This window comes from Haliotis cracherodii, unplaced genomic scaffold (assembly GCF_022045235.1).
Source record: "Haliotis cracherodii isolate W230 unplaced genomic scaffold, xgHalCrac1.p SCAF_4, whole genome shotgun sequence".
NCBI lineage: Eukaryota > Metazoa > Mollusca > Gastropoda > Lepetellida > Haliotidae > Haliotis > Haliotis cracherodii.
Window position 1 is genome coordinate 31,363,480 of NW_027266297.1, and position 14,212 is coordinate 31,377,691.

The 14,212-nt window shown below is 41.1% G+C and overlaps 1 protein-coding gene across 3 annotated transcripts in view; it reads left to right on the forward strand.

Annotated features, from left to right (window-relative positions):
* Positions 1–13,040, forward strand: part of LOC139480563 (stromal membrane-associated protein 1-like) — a 29,268-nt gene extending 16,228 nt beyond the window's left edge. For 2 of the 3 annotated variants that reach the window (XM_071263703.1, XM_071263704.1), the window contains 5 exons: positions 763–910; positions 2,765–2,983; positions 6,002–6,129; positions 6,901–7,077; positions 9,084–13,040. In XM_071263703.1, the coding sequence (XP_071119804.1) occupies positions 763–910; positions 2,765–2,983; positions 6,002–6,129; positions 6,901–7,077; positions 9,084–9,212 (801 nt within the window). In that variant the 3' untranslated portion in view covers positions 9,213–13,040. The remainder of the gene's footprint in view (positions 1–762; positions 911–2,764; positions 2,984–6,001; positions 6,130–6,900; positions 7,078–9,083) is intronic. The other variant, XM_071263705.1, reaches the window with a different exon arrangement.
* Positions 13,041–14,212: the final 1,172 nt, after the last annotated feature.

The window sequence follows — 14,212 nt, forward strand, 5'->3', positions numbered from 1 at the left end:
TGTTTGGTGTAACAATTATTAAAGGAAACACTTCAGGTATAAATCGATATTTCTTTTATTGGTGTGAGACTGTGATTGATACTTGTATTGAGAAGTAAAAAAACCCACGATCCACCAATGCATCAGTGTATCATCCAACCACTACTGATAAGCCAAATACCGTATTCGACGTGATAAGCGCCCAGGGCGCTCTCCAAATTAGAACTAGGGGACTCTTATTTAAATATAATTTTGGTGAAAAACAACAGAGTTGAAAGATCGTAAATTTCTACGTTTATGTACCTGAAATGATACAAAAGAAAAGTCTATATATAATAATGCGTATAATACAGGACAGATATATTTTTTCCAGAATTTGGCCATAGTTAAGGTTCCACAACTACTGATCATGCTGATAAGCCAAATAACATATTCGACATAATAAGTGCCCAGGGCGCTCCTAAAATTAGAAATAGGGGGCTCATATCAGAATATAATTTTGGTGAAAAACAACAGAGTTGAAAGATTGTAAATTTCTACGTTTATGTTCCTGAAATGATACGAAAGAAAAGTCTGTGCGTTTTATATGTCATTGTATCCCAATTGCGTTGATCGATGGTCATGATATCAATCACTGGTTTTTCTGGTCCAGACTTGATTTGATTATTCACAGACCGCCATCATTTAGTTGGAATATTGTTGAGTGCGGTGTTAAACGAAAAAAAACCCCAAACAAATCTACATAGATGATGATGATGATGTAATGCTTATGTGCATCTCTAGAATGGCACTTTGGAGGCCAGCCTTTTTGAAGACGGAGGATCTGACAAGGGAGGTTCAGAGAAATCGACAAAGGAATCCATCTTGGCTCTGTACGGTAGCGGTGGCGGTGGAGGGCAACAGCAGCAGCCCCAGATGTTTGGCGTGCCAGGTGAGGAGGGGGTGTACTCTGTACGACAAACACTGTCCTAGCAACCATGGAACACTGTCCTAGCAACCATGGAACACTGTCCTAGCAACCATGGAACACGGTCCTAGCAACCATGGTACACTGTCAACTGTGTAGGAACTATCTTGAAATGAAAGGTTATGAAAAAGTTATCCTTGGTTCTTTGGAAATAACATACCTGCATGAACTAATCTTATATGTTCTGATAGTAAGTGTGAACAATTCTGAATCCTTTTATGCATACATGGTTTAGGCCACCATATGTCTGTATATGTCAACATGGTCAAACATGCCACTTCAGGAACAATTTCTGTTTTCTAAAACTTTTACTCTCCAATTTTTGTTATTTGTGTGTCTCTAATTTTGAGAAAAGTGGCTCTCAATTTGATGAATACGAAGTTAACAACTTCCTACAAATCAATAATTATTCTGAACATTTGCCAGAAGGTAAAATTTAAGAGAATGATACATTACACTTTATTGATTAATTTTAATGTCATAAAAACATTCCAGTTTTGGCATACATACACTGTAACAGTGATCCATTATTGCTAATTGCTTAAACTATTCTGTACATATATGTGTAATCTATGTGTAATCTATGTGTATATTGAGTACTGATCACTAACCATGTGCAGAATAGCACAATTCACATGAAGTTCAGCTTTCTTTGCACTAACAGTGCTAATGATACTAACCAACATATTCTTGAGCCCAGAGTTCATGCTCCTTAAACCTACCTAGAATACCCTAGAATATGACTACTGGTAACCGTCAATCACTATCAATATGTTCTGACCATGGTCCGTTACACAAAGTCATCTATAGGTGGTCGGGTAGCCTATTTTAAGCGTTTGCTCATCACGCCGGCTTCGATTAATGACATGGGTACAATGTGTGAAGCCTAGTATTTCTGGTGTCTCCCGCCTGATATTGCTGGAATATTGCTAAAAGCAGCGTAAAACCATACTCACTCTCAAAGCGATCTTAGCGCTAAGACAACTGTAACTCCCATAATTTAACATAGGCTTACCCCAGTCGTAGCTCTAATATTGCTTTGTGGAACGTGGCCCAGAAGTTCATCTTATTGTAAGGAATGAGACCATTATGTTTGTACTCCTTGCTTGATGTTTGTAAAATTTGTTACATTTTCTTTCATTTTTGTCAACCCAGTTTCAAACATTCACAATGAAATCCTCTGTTCTGTCTATAAGTCCAGACTTGGGCCTGATGGCTTATATTTCGAGTGTATGTACATGATCATGATGATAATGTCAACATAATTATTTTGGCTCGACAAAATTCGTTTTGCATGCTGGTCAAATTAAGATGTTTGAAAGAGCTGCATCCCTCACCTAGATTTGACCCAGTTGGAATTCCAGGTTAGAATAGGTACCTAGAAACTTATGCTAGGTATGACAGGCGACTTAGTGGATCGGGTGGTCAGACTGAGTGACTTGGTTGTCAAAATACCATGACAGGGTGGATTGTTGCTCACAATATCAATCCCTTAATTGTCTTGTCCCAACTCGATTATTTACTGGCTACTGTGATATAGCTGGAATATTGCTGAGTGCAGCATTAAACCACAAACACACCCACACACATGCCCAGATTTGATGTGCTGTGAAATAATTTAATGTTTGAACAGTCGACTGTGTTAAGAGCTATACGGTTGTAAGTGATTAGAGGTTACCATTAGTCTTGTTCTAGAGGTAGGTGTGAAGTGTCGAACAACCTGGTGTCAAGGATGTAACATAATTTGCTTTGAGCTTAGTTTGGATTATCTGGTTTCTTCTTTTGTGAATCCACTCTATCCGCTGTCCTGTTTGTTAGCAACGTCTGCACCAAGCAGTGACGATCTGCTGCAGTTTACTCCAAGTCAAGCAGGCCTTCTGCCGACACCCTCACAACTGACCATACAATCAGCACCGCACCTGTCGACCAATCAGATGTCAAGTAGTCAGATTCCCACCAATCAACAGATGTTTCATCAGCCAATGACCCAGCCTCAAATGTGTTTAATGCCACAAGGGCTATTTTACTATGATGCAGGTAGAATTACAAATTGGGAAAAGGGTTTGGTGCATTTTGGATCCTCTTGCATGCAGACTTACCTCCCTTGGGACCCTCTTGGAGCCTTCTGGTGCTTCTCCATTTGTTCTGATATCATCTTGAACTCTTCACTGTTAAACAGAGCTTCAGATTGCCAAGGGTCACAGTCAAAGACCCCTGAAACAATACAACATCTTTCTTGTCTGAGGATTATGGTGTCCTGACAATACCTGTGAAGATCCCGGGTAGAATAGGTCTTTCGCAACCCATGCTTGCAGCAAAAGGCAACTATGCTTGTCGTAAGAAGCGACTAACGGGATCAGGTGGTCAGGCTTGCTGACTTAGTTCATGCATGTCATCGTATCCCAATTGGATGGATCAATGCTCATGATGTCAGTCACTGGATTGTCTGGTCCAGACTTGATTATTACAAACGACCGTCATATAGCTGGAATATTGCTGAATGCGGCATTAGACAATAAACAAACAAACAAACAACACTTCCAGTCAGTAATATTAGCTAATGGGTTGTTTTACCCACAGGTACTCAAAATCTGCCTGAAGCTCTGATTATTACCTTTCATGGTAACCATGGTTACAACCTTTTTATGTTAATTTTACATTTTATTTTCTGTTTGTTTGGAGACGTTCCCTCCATCATCGGCTTGTGGCTTTATCTGTTTTTGAAACTGTTACCTAAACTCCAGTCTTTGTGCTTAGACTATGGTTATGGGAGCAAGGCTTTACCAGCCTGATGGTCTTGACGCATGCTATTGTTGCCATATATCTCTGAGAGTTTCTATTCAATATGCAAGGCCTCTTTGCCTCAGTACATGTATTTGTCAGACATATTGATCTGATACAAATATCTATAGAAATGTCATTTACACGAAAGGCTATTTGTAATGCATAATGTTATAGGTATTGTACTATTTATTGCTGTCAACGGATGGGGCATAAGAGCAGCAACTGTGGGGTTCTCGTTTAGGCATGTGAAAATGCACAATTTGCAACTTGAAGTAGATATATTAATGGCAGTAAAAGGTATGCTTCACTTATGTTATCAGATGTAAGGTCAAGTTGTGACTGAACTTCCTCTCTCATTTCTGGTGTCCCCCGTCGTGATATTGCTGGAATATTGCTAAAAGTGGCGTAAAACCATACACACTCACTCCTCTCGCAGGTGCACTACATGCACCACACTATACGGCCAACCACACCACACACTAAAATGTTAACTTGATTCATCTGGTTGTTGTGGGCAAACCCACACTCATTCCCAAACCCAAACCAAATTCACTGCAGTCAGACCTGTGTATTTCACCAATTTCATGAACTTTTGTTACCTGGATTCTAAAAGATTTGCAGCCAGTTCTAAAAAGAATTCAGTTTTCCACTTTTATGAAAGAAAAGTGCTGCCGTTAACTTGTGGTGGAAAATGTTACCTGCACTGGGTGCAACCTGGCAATAACAGTTACCTGCACTTGCAATGTTTTGCCTGCACTGGTGCAGCTTGGATATACCGGTATAGCAAAACCTTTCCCTGCCTAACCAGGTTATGTCATACTTCTTAGCCCAACTAAGACATGATTTTACAAATTGAAGTTCTTTCAAGTTAGGCTGGCTTTTGCTTGTTTTTTATACATTTTCAGTGTATTCTGCAGAACGTTTTGTAGAACAATATGAATAACTTGTTTGATAGGCATTACTTAGAATTTGACGGATGACAAAGTAGACACAATTTTATGGATAACAACTTCTTTAATACTGTAAAAAGCGATGTTTCGGTATAGATCCTTATACCGTTGTCAAGCAAGACTTGACAAGAGAGTCTTGCTTGACAACGGTATAAGGATCTATACCGAAACGTCGCTTTTTACAGTGTTAAAGAAGTTGTTATCCATAAAATTGTGTCTAATGTGAATAACATCATTTCCTATCTTTTTCTGTGCAACAAGTTTAGATCATAGTTTGGGGTAGAGTCATAACGTTAGCTGACTTGAACCCATTTTCCATGCTAACTTTTGAGGTGATCTTGCTTTGGTATCAAATTATGTCATTTCTTTTCTGTCCATGCGAAATAGATAGATCAAATGCATGCTGACTAGAATAAATCATAATTAGTTTGTGATATGAACTCCACTATTGTACCTTGCATAAGTCTAATGAAGAATAAGTTCATGTAACACATTGATGCTATACTACTCCAAAAATATTAAGGTGTCCAGATTCTTTCATGTTACTGCAGTTAATCTGTCGTCTGTTAATCTAGTAATATGAAAGAATCATTATGTCCTTAACAGCTGAAGGGGATTTGGGACACAACTCAGGAACTCTAAGTTGCTGTGCAGAGTTGCGTCCCTTAGATGTGCCAGAAACCAGTGGTTGTGGGTGTGAATCCCATTCGCGCTGATGATGTTTCTGGGTTGTCAGTACCATACCCATGATCATTGTTTCACGGGACTGGTAAATGTCCAAGACCTGCATCACTTTTGTTTCTTCTTACACATAAAGCTGATGCAAAGTGATATGACTGAAAATATGTTCAAAGCAGCTTTGGAAAACCTCTCTCACTCACTAAATGGGTATTGGATACTCAAAATGGCCACAAGATGTGGCCTCCAATCTGTTTTCACTCTCCCCATGAAGAATTAGTTTTCTGCAACCCATGCTTATCGCAACTAACAGGATTGATTGGCTGGTCAGTCTTACTGACTTGGTTGATGCATGTCATTGTATCGAAATAGGAGGATGCTTATGATGTCAATCACTGGATTGTCTGTTCCAGACTCAGTTATTTCCAGACAGCTGCCAAATAGCTGGAATATTGCTGAGAGCCATAAAACAACAAACAAACTGTAGCACTAATAAAGACACTCAGTTTTCAGTGGCAGGCCTTCATAGTGACAGCAATGCTAAATTAATAATAAAAACTCAAACAGTTGTCTAACTTTTGAATGTGATTCTGTGATGTTGGATTAATCAAGCATTCATTGAGGTGGGTGTTGTACATTCCAGGAGGCATGTACATGCCCCAGCAGAGCATGGGCATGTATGGTGGTGCCATGCCAGGTCAACAGGCGATGTCAGGTCAACAGGGCATGCAGGGCATGCAGTATCAGCAAGGCATGATGGGAATGCAGCAGGTGAGTTCTGGCAGTAATATTATGGGCAGTGTTTGTTTTGCATCTTCTCATCATCTGAGGGGGCGGTGGGTAAAGCATTCGCTTGTCACGCTGAAGACCTGGGTTCAATTCCCAACATGGGTACAATGTGAATCCTGTTTCTGGTGTCCCCCACCGTGATATGGCTGAAATATTGCTAAAAGCAGCGTAAAACCATACTCACTCATTCATCATCTGAGTCTGCCTCCCTTGTGTAGTGGATGGAGTGTCTTCCCAGAAAGCGTTCTATCCCTGACACTAAAACGTGTAAAAAAATGGTACATGTTACCCTACCAGACTAGTGCAAGCAGACGCACTCTATACACACACGCACACACACACTGTATTAAACTTGAAAAGGTTATTTCAAAATTGTCAGTTTTGAAGGATGCTTGACATTATCATGGATATTTTCATTGCTTATGCATTCATAGAAGTTTCTCAACATATATTATTTTTCAAATTGACCAAATTTCTTGTTTTACTGATAAACCTTGTGAAATTACCAACAGGCAAAATGATAGACAAATAAATACAAATATGAAATTGTCTACGTTAATTGGGGGTTATTTTCTTTAAAAATCTCTTGAAATAGGTTTATTAACAAAAATACCAAAAAAACTTTTTTTGAAGTCATATTATCAATCAAACATATACTTGTCATGTTATAGAGAGAAAAATTGTATGAATGAGAACTTTGTACCCTCTCTCATGATAACATACTGTCAATTCTATGATTCTTTTTCTTTCCAGCCTCACATGTATGGGATGGGCCAGATGGGAGGGGCAATGCCAGGGGGGATGATGGGGGGTCAGCAGCAGGCTGGGGGCAACATGATGATGGGCGGACAGCAGCAGATGTTCCCCCAGCAGCAGCAGCAGCAACAACAACAACAACAACAACAGATGCAGCAGATGCAGTACCAACAGGTGGGTGCCCACCCCTCCTACCCCATCTGATATATATATATATGCTTGTCATCAGATTCATCCTGGGGGCACGGGTGGCCCAGTCGTCTAAAGTGCTGCGATTCGCTGTGCAGAGTTGCGTCCCTTGGGCACGCCAGAAACCTATGATTGTGGGTTCGAATCCCGGTTCGCCCCGATTATGTTTCTAGGTTTGTCAGCACCATACCCGTGCTCGTGGGTTTCACCGAACTGGTAAACGTCTAAGACCTTCATCACTTCGGGCTTTCCTCCCACATTAAGCTGATACGCCGCGATATGACTGGAATACTGTTAAAAGCGGCGTGAAACCCAACTCACTCACTCGCTCACTCAGATTCATCCTTAAGGGCTTCGGGGAAAGAATACAACTCATACTCAACGACTTCAAGGACATGATAAGACCCACCTTAAGGACTTCCAGTACAGAGTGCCTTTGTAGTAAACAACCTTAGCACTACGACTGTTATGAGGTATGGGAGTTACGATCACCTTAGCACTGAGATCTCTTTATACAACGGCACCCAGAACAAGACCTCGCCTTATGGACTTCGAGGACAGGACAAGATCCACTTAAAGGGATTCCAGGACCGAATGAGACCCCAATTTAAGGTCATCAAGACTGAATAAATCCCACCCAAAGGACGGAACAAGATTCACCCAAGGACTTTCAGGACAGAATAAAACCCCAATTTAAGGTCTTCCAGACTGAATAAATCCCACCCAAAGGACGGAACAAGATTCATCTAAGGACTTTCAGGACAGAATAAAACCCCAATTTAAGGACATTCAGGATGGAATGAAACCCCAACTTAAGGATTTCCAGGACAGAACAGAACAGGGCCCTGTTCCACAAAGCCATCTTAGCGCTAAGGTGATCGTAACTCTCATACTTTAACACTGGCTTACGATAGTCGTAGCGCTAAGATCGCTTTCTGGAACGGTGCCTTGGGCTCCACTTTAAGGGCTTCCAGGACAGAAAGGGTCCCCACATGCTTGTCATCAGACACAACCTTAAAACATGTTTGTCGTAAAGGGTATCTAGTAAGTATCTGAGCAACTAAGGTTGCATTGTGGAGCAGGACTCAGATAAATAGGCTGCGTGAACTTGGAGACTGGGTCCACTACTCTGCCTTGCCAAGATTTCTCTGTTAACAGTTTGTTGCGATATCGCTGGAAAATTGTTGCATGTTGCATAATACAATGTTCTCTCACTGATCAGATGAAATGGACACCAGGTGGGTGATCGTTTGAACCCAGATAAGTTATCCAGATGGATCAGTGGTCAGGCTTTGGTGACTTGTGTGTCTTCATACCCCAATGGTGTGGATTGTCACTTATAATAGCAATCACTGTATTCTGTGGACCAGACTCCCTTATTTACAAGCGGCCAGCATACAGCTGAAACATTGCTGAATGTGGTGTGAAAACAAATAAATTTCTATGTGAGATGCTGATCCAACACACTAAAAGTTGTAATTTCCAGAAATTGCTGCCCTCATCAAAAGGTTGGTTGGTTGGTTGTTTAATGCCTCACTCGGCAATATTCGAGCTATATGACAGCGGTCTGTAAATAATCAAGTCTGGACTAGACAATCCAGTGATTAATATCATGAGCATCGATCCACGCAATTGGGATCGATCACATGCATCAACCAAGTCAGCGAGCCTGACAACCCGATCCCGTTAGTCGCCTTTTATGACAAGCATAGTCACCTTCTACGGCAAGCATGGGTTGCTGAAGACCTATTCTACCCCGGAATCTTCACAGGTCCTTTATCACAAGGCAGGTTTTGATTTCCCTATAGAATATCAGTGCTATTCCAGTGTCTCAGACTGACGGTGGTAGGGTCAATGACCCCTAAACAATATTTGACCAGGCATTTCTGCTTAATATTATATGTATTAAAATTGCTACGAAACCAATTATCAGTATGCACCAGTTTGGCGTCCTATTCACTTTTCACTAGGTCTTCAATCTACTGTTTCAGATGCAACAACAGATGGCTGCTATGAAAGTGGGCGGGGCAGGACAGATGGGAAGCATGCCCCAGGCTGGGGCTGCAGGGTGGGGCACACAGAATTCCGGCCAGACATTATCCACAAATCTATGGCAATGATGCTAGCTGTAGTGTAGCATGGACCACAGTTTTCATGGCTGTCCGGAAGAGACGGCTGAAATTGAAAATGACATTCCATCAGTATCACAACCATCTTTCCATCTGCGATTGTCGAGAGACGCAACCTGCAAAGTTAGAGTGTATGGAACCATGGAACAAGTTAACGAAATACCTCTGTTGTGGTGAAAGCCATGGCAGTTAACAGATAATATATGCTGTTGTTTGTAAATATTTATTGTACAGTTATTGAAAAGGACTCTGTACTTTGTTGATTTTTATTTCATCATTTGTAGACATCAATATTGATTTCACTTCAATAGTGTCATTCCTGTAATTATCTCCCTCACCCCCACTTCACCCCCTCCTCCTCACCCCTCACCCATTAGACATGGCATTATGTCATTAATCAGGGTTGAAAATTGATTTTTATTTCCACTATTTTATTTGCTACAGAGTTTCCATCTACCTAATAGAACAGTGATAGTCCGCAAGGAAATGTCACTGGTCCTTTATGAATTTTACGCGTCTCGGACTTGTGGACTTGTATTAATTTCAACCCTGTATCTGTACTTGCATCATTACTTTGTTGAAAGGTCCACTGAAACTAGGAAGAAGTAACTTATGTCCATGTCCTTTATCTTGTATGTACATGTTTCCCGATTATGCTCTTCATGTCACAGATAATAATTGGCATAGTTTTGAAGTAATGCATTGGGATGAAAAGGGACAGTGTCAATCATTCGTGAGTGGGAACGTAACATTGGAGTTTCAAAATCAAACGTAAAATGCACATAATTTTAGTCACAAATAGTCATTTCGTGTTGACCATTATACAAAAAGCAGTCAGTGCAACATTCAGTGCCACTGTGAATACGCTTTCCTGTCTTTTCTGGTTGCCATGGTAACACAAAATATGAAACTTTATGAGGAACCCAATTTTGTTCCAACTATGGTTGTTTGAAACACAGGGTCAAGTTGATAATTAGTTTAACATCGCATTAACAAGCAGGTGTCTAAGACCTAGGCAGTGTCTTGTTAGTACCGGAATGGCGACCTGGAGCGATTCCCTCACACAGTATCATCACTAATGTCGCCATAGTGCTGCTACTGTCTACTCCTGTACATAAGGGGGATGGATCTAAAGCCAGATCATGATGTCTGATGTTAAGATGCCATGCCACGCCATGAGATAACTGACTTCCTGTTCAACAGCCAGTTCACTCACTCACTTTAATTCAGACATTTTAAGAGTGTTGTAAATAAGCCCTGAACGGTCATGTGAGATGGTCCACCTGACAGTGAGTTGACCCTTTTAAGAAGACCTGGTCATTTTAGGATTTGGCTGTCCAGAGGCTTACAGAAGTTTCTCTGGGTATTCTGAGAGTCATTAGTTGTAGTGCAGTGGTGGATGTGGACTAGGTCTCTGAGGACAGTACTGCACACACTATGAAAGTATAGTGGTTTGAATTGTATTCATTAATTATGCTGTGATTTCTGTCATAATGGGCTGGTGAGCAGCCTTGTAATTCTTCACATACATTGTGACAAAGCTGCATGCAGTAGTTGTGAGAATAGGGTGAATAGTCTGGAAGTTCTTCTTTTAGATCCTCCTCCACGACTACTTTCCATGCTCAAGCGGAATCCAGTAGTAGCACCATGTGTTCTGTGATAATTGTTGATGAATCTATCTGCACGAAACAACGTGGAAGGTAGGGTCCACAAGACTTGACCTCTTTCAGCATCTTTGTTTCAGTACCGATTTGGACACCTTCACTAAATCAATCTCAGTTCATGGATTGGGGTTTTAGAACTATACTACTCAAAAGAAGTAAAGGATCACCGATTCTTTCATATTACTGTTGTTAATATGGCATGTGCAGATTATTCCCATTGGATGACAAATGAACTATAGTAATATGAAAGAAGAGAGTGGTCCTTAACATTTCGTAGTATATTTTGAGACCGAGATCCGACCTGGGAACGGGTCTGTGCCTGAGTCTGGTTTTATGACGACGCACTACAGTTTAGTGGTAGATCACAAACTCTAATGAAATAGTAGCAGCATATGTAACAAGTGTCTGTAATGGCCGTCATGTGGACACATATCCTGGGCTTTGTTCTACATCGTGACCTCTTAGTTGTGACTGTCGTACTTCTGTGAGAGTTATGTGTGGATTGTAATGTCTGGTTTTCTATGTAGAATGAGGCCCAGGCACTAAATGTGAATACCGTAATTGACATATTTAGCACTCCTGCTGATCATTCAATAGGGTCTGAGTCAGTAAAGGAATTGTGTACAGTAAATGATAAAATGGATCATAAATTTGAAGACATTTGTTAGCAGACTGGAATGTCCGTAAAACCCCCCATGTCTTCTACATACTCCATGTGATTGAAAACCCAGAGTGCTTATTATGTTGACTATGGTACATCATCTCTCAATATAAATGTAGTTCCATGAGAGGTCCTCTTTTATGGGATTTAGACTAGGCTGGACATTTTCCGATTCCGTATATTAGAAGAGGTACCATCTAAAAACTTCATTCTTTGATATTATATGGGCGGTAGATATTGAGTTCCTTGCACTTGTGAGTCTTTAACAAATCTCTGTGTCAAACAAACAAGATAAGTCTAGTCAGTGTATTGTGTGTTAAAACTTAAAGACTTTAAACAGTATTACTGTTGCAAAAACTACTTTTGATTGTTATTAAATGTCCTGTATGTATTGTGAGATTAGAGGAGGACATGGGGGTCACGTCATTTCTGGCCGACAGTTTTATTCCCAGATTCAGCCTGATTATGATCCTTGGTTAATCATGCCCATTACTGACTCCACCCACGTAGTAATCATCTACGACCTGCATCCGTTCACATTCTACTACAACATGGGGATACTGTTAAGAACAGGAAAACTCAATCAGTGGATAATGGCTGACTCCGTGAGAGCCAGACTAGGTGGTTAGTGGTCATCTGTCGGGTTTATTTATGGCGTTTCTGGTGTAAGGCAGATGTCCACTGGATTGTCATGCAGATTTGTCATGATGGCTTGTCATGCAGGTTTGTCATGATGGCTTGTCATGTAGGTTTATCATGATGGCTTGTCATGCAGGTTTGTCATGATGGCTTGTCATGCAGGTTTGTCATGATGGCTTGTCATGCAGGTTTGGCATGCAGGTTTGTCATGATGGCTTGGCATGCAGGTTTGTCATGATGGCTTGTCATGCAGGTTTGGCATGATGGCTTGTCATGCAGGTTTGTCATGATGGCTTGTCATGCAGGTTTGTCATGATGGCTTGTCATGCAGGTTTGTCATGATGGCTTGTCATGCAGGTTTGTCATGATCACTTGTCATGCAGGCTGTCAGCATTCCTTCTCCAAAGCCACAGCATCACATCAGCTCAGGATCTTGGGAATGATATACATAGTGAAGCCTTGTTAACTCCACAATTATTCAGTTTCAATGCAATCACCATTCAAGGGCAAGAACCGTATGAAAAGCTGATGAGTATTCTGTTTGAAAACACACAAACTACTGTTAAGACTCCCAGTGCAGCGTATCTCAGTGTTAGCATGCTTTCTCTGTTCTCTGTGTTGTTTAGGTTTTCCTGTGAGCCTTTTACTCATCACACAATCTTTCTACAGCTTCTTTGTGTCTGTCTGGCTGTTGTCCACATACATCTTGCTGAGAGGTCTGTGTGCAATGTTAGTGTAGTGTCTCAGCATATCAATGATTCATTGTGATGAATGATGTTTTAGTAAAAAGGTTTTAATGATGTAAATTCAAAATTTGATGTAGAAAATGAAGGTTGTAGATATGTCATCTACTGAAACTGTAAATGTCAATAAAATCATAAATTTGAAATTGCCTTTTGTTTTTTATTTCATGTAGGGTTGTAGCACATGGTTGTCAAATTAGAGAACATGGGTTGGATTTCCCACGTCAGTACACAATATGAAGCCTGGGGATACAGGTGGCCCAGTTGTCTAAGGCGCCACAATTCGCTTTACAGAGTTGTGTCCCTTGGGCACGCCACTAATCGAATAGTGGTTCGAATCCCAGTTGCCCCGATAATGTTTCTAGGTTTGTCAGCGTCGATTCTATGCTCATGGGTTCCGCCAAACTGGTAAATGTCTTAGCCTTGCATCACTTCCGGCTTTCCTCGCACATCAAGCTGACACATGGTTATATGACTGGAATACTGTTCAAAGCGGTGTTAAACCCAACTCACTCACTCACTCTATAAAGACCATTTCTTATGTACCCAGCTGTGATATTGTTTGATTGTTGCTAAAAGTGGCTGAGCTCAGGTAGTTCTGGAACTATGTAACATTACTGATGGGGGAAAAATACCAGCTATATTTTTCATGCTCAGAGGCCATGCCCACAAAGACTTTCAGATTTAAATTAGTTCCCATGAGAATTGTTACATAATTTGATTAAAATCAAAAGTTTGAGATTATCATTTTGCAGTACAACATTTATGAGTGAATGGTGTTGAACACAACTGCACAATATTCATGCCAACTATTTCATAGACTGAACCTTGGAAGGGTCAACCAGTGGATCGGGTGGTCAGGCTCGCTGGCTTGGTTGGCGCATGTCATTTTATCCCAACTGTGTGTATCGATGCTCATGATGTCCATCACTTGATTGTCTGGTCCAGATGCAATATACAGACCGCTGTCATATAGCTGAGTGCGGCGTTTGACAATAAACAAACAACAAAGGCTGAACCAGGCAAACCACTGACTGAAAACATGTCCAGGATCCAGGCTATGGAAACGTCACGAGACTCACAGAGTCTGACTACTGGATCCTGTTTGGTGGACTCGTATGACCAGCAGTTGGGTGCTTCTGATCTATTCTGATTAGGGTGCTCCATACTATGACAATCCCATAGGTCATCACCTATTCACCGCTACAGCCAGTGGGCACGGGTGGCCCAGTCGTCTAAGGCGCCACGATTCGCTGTGCAGAGTTGCGTCCCTTGGGCACGCCA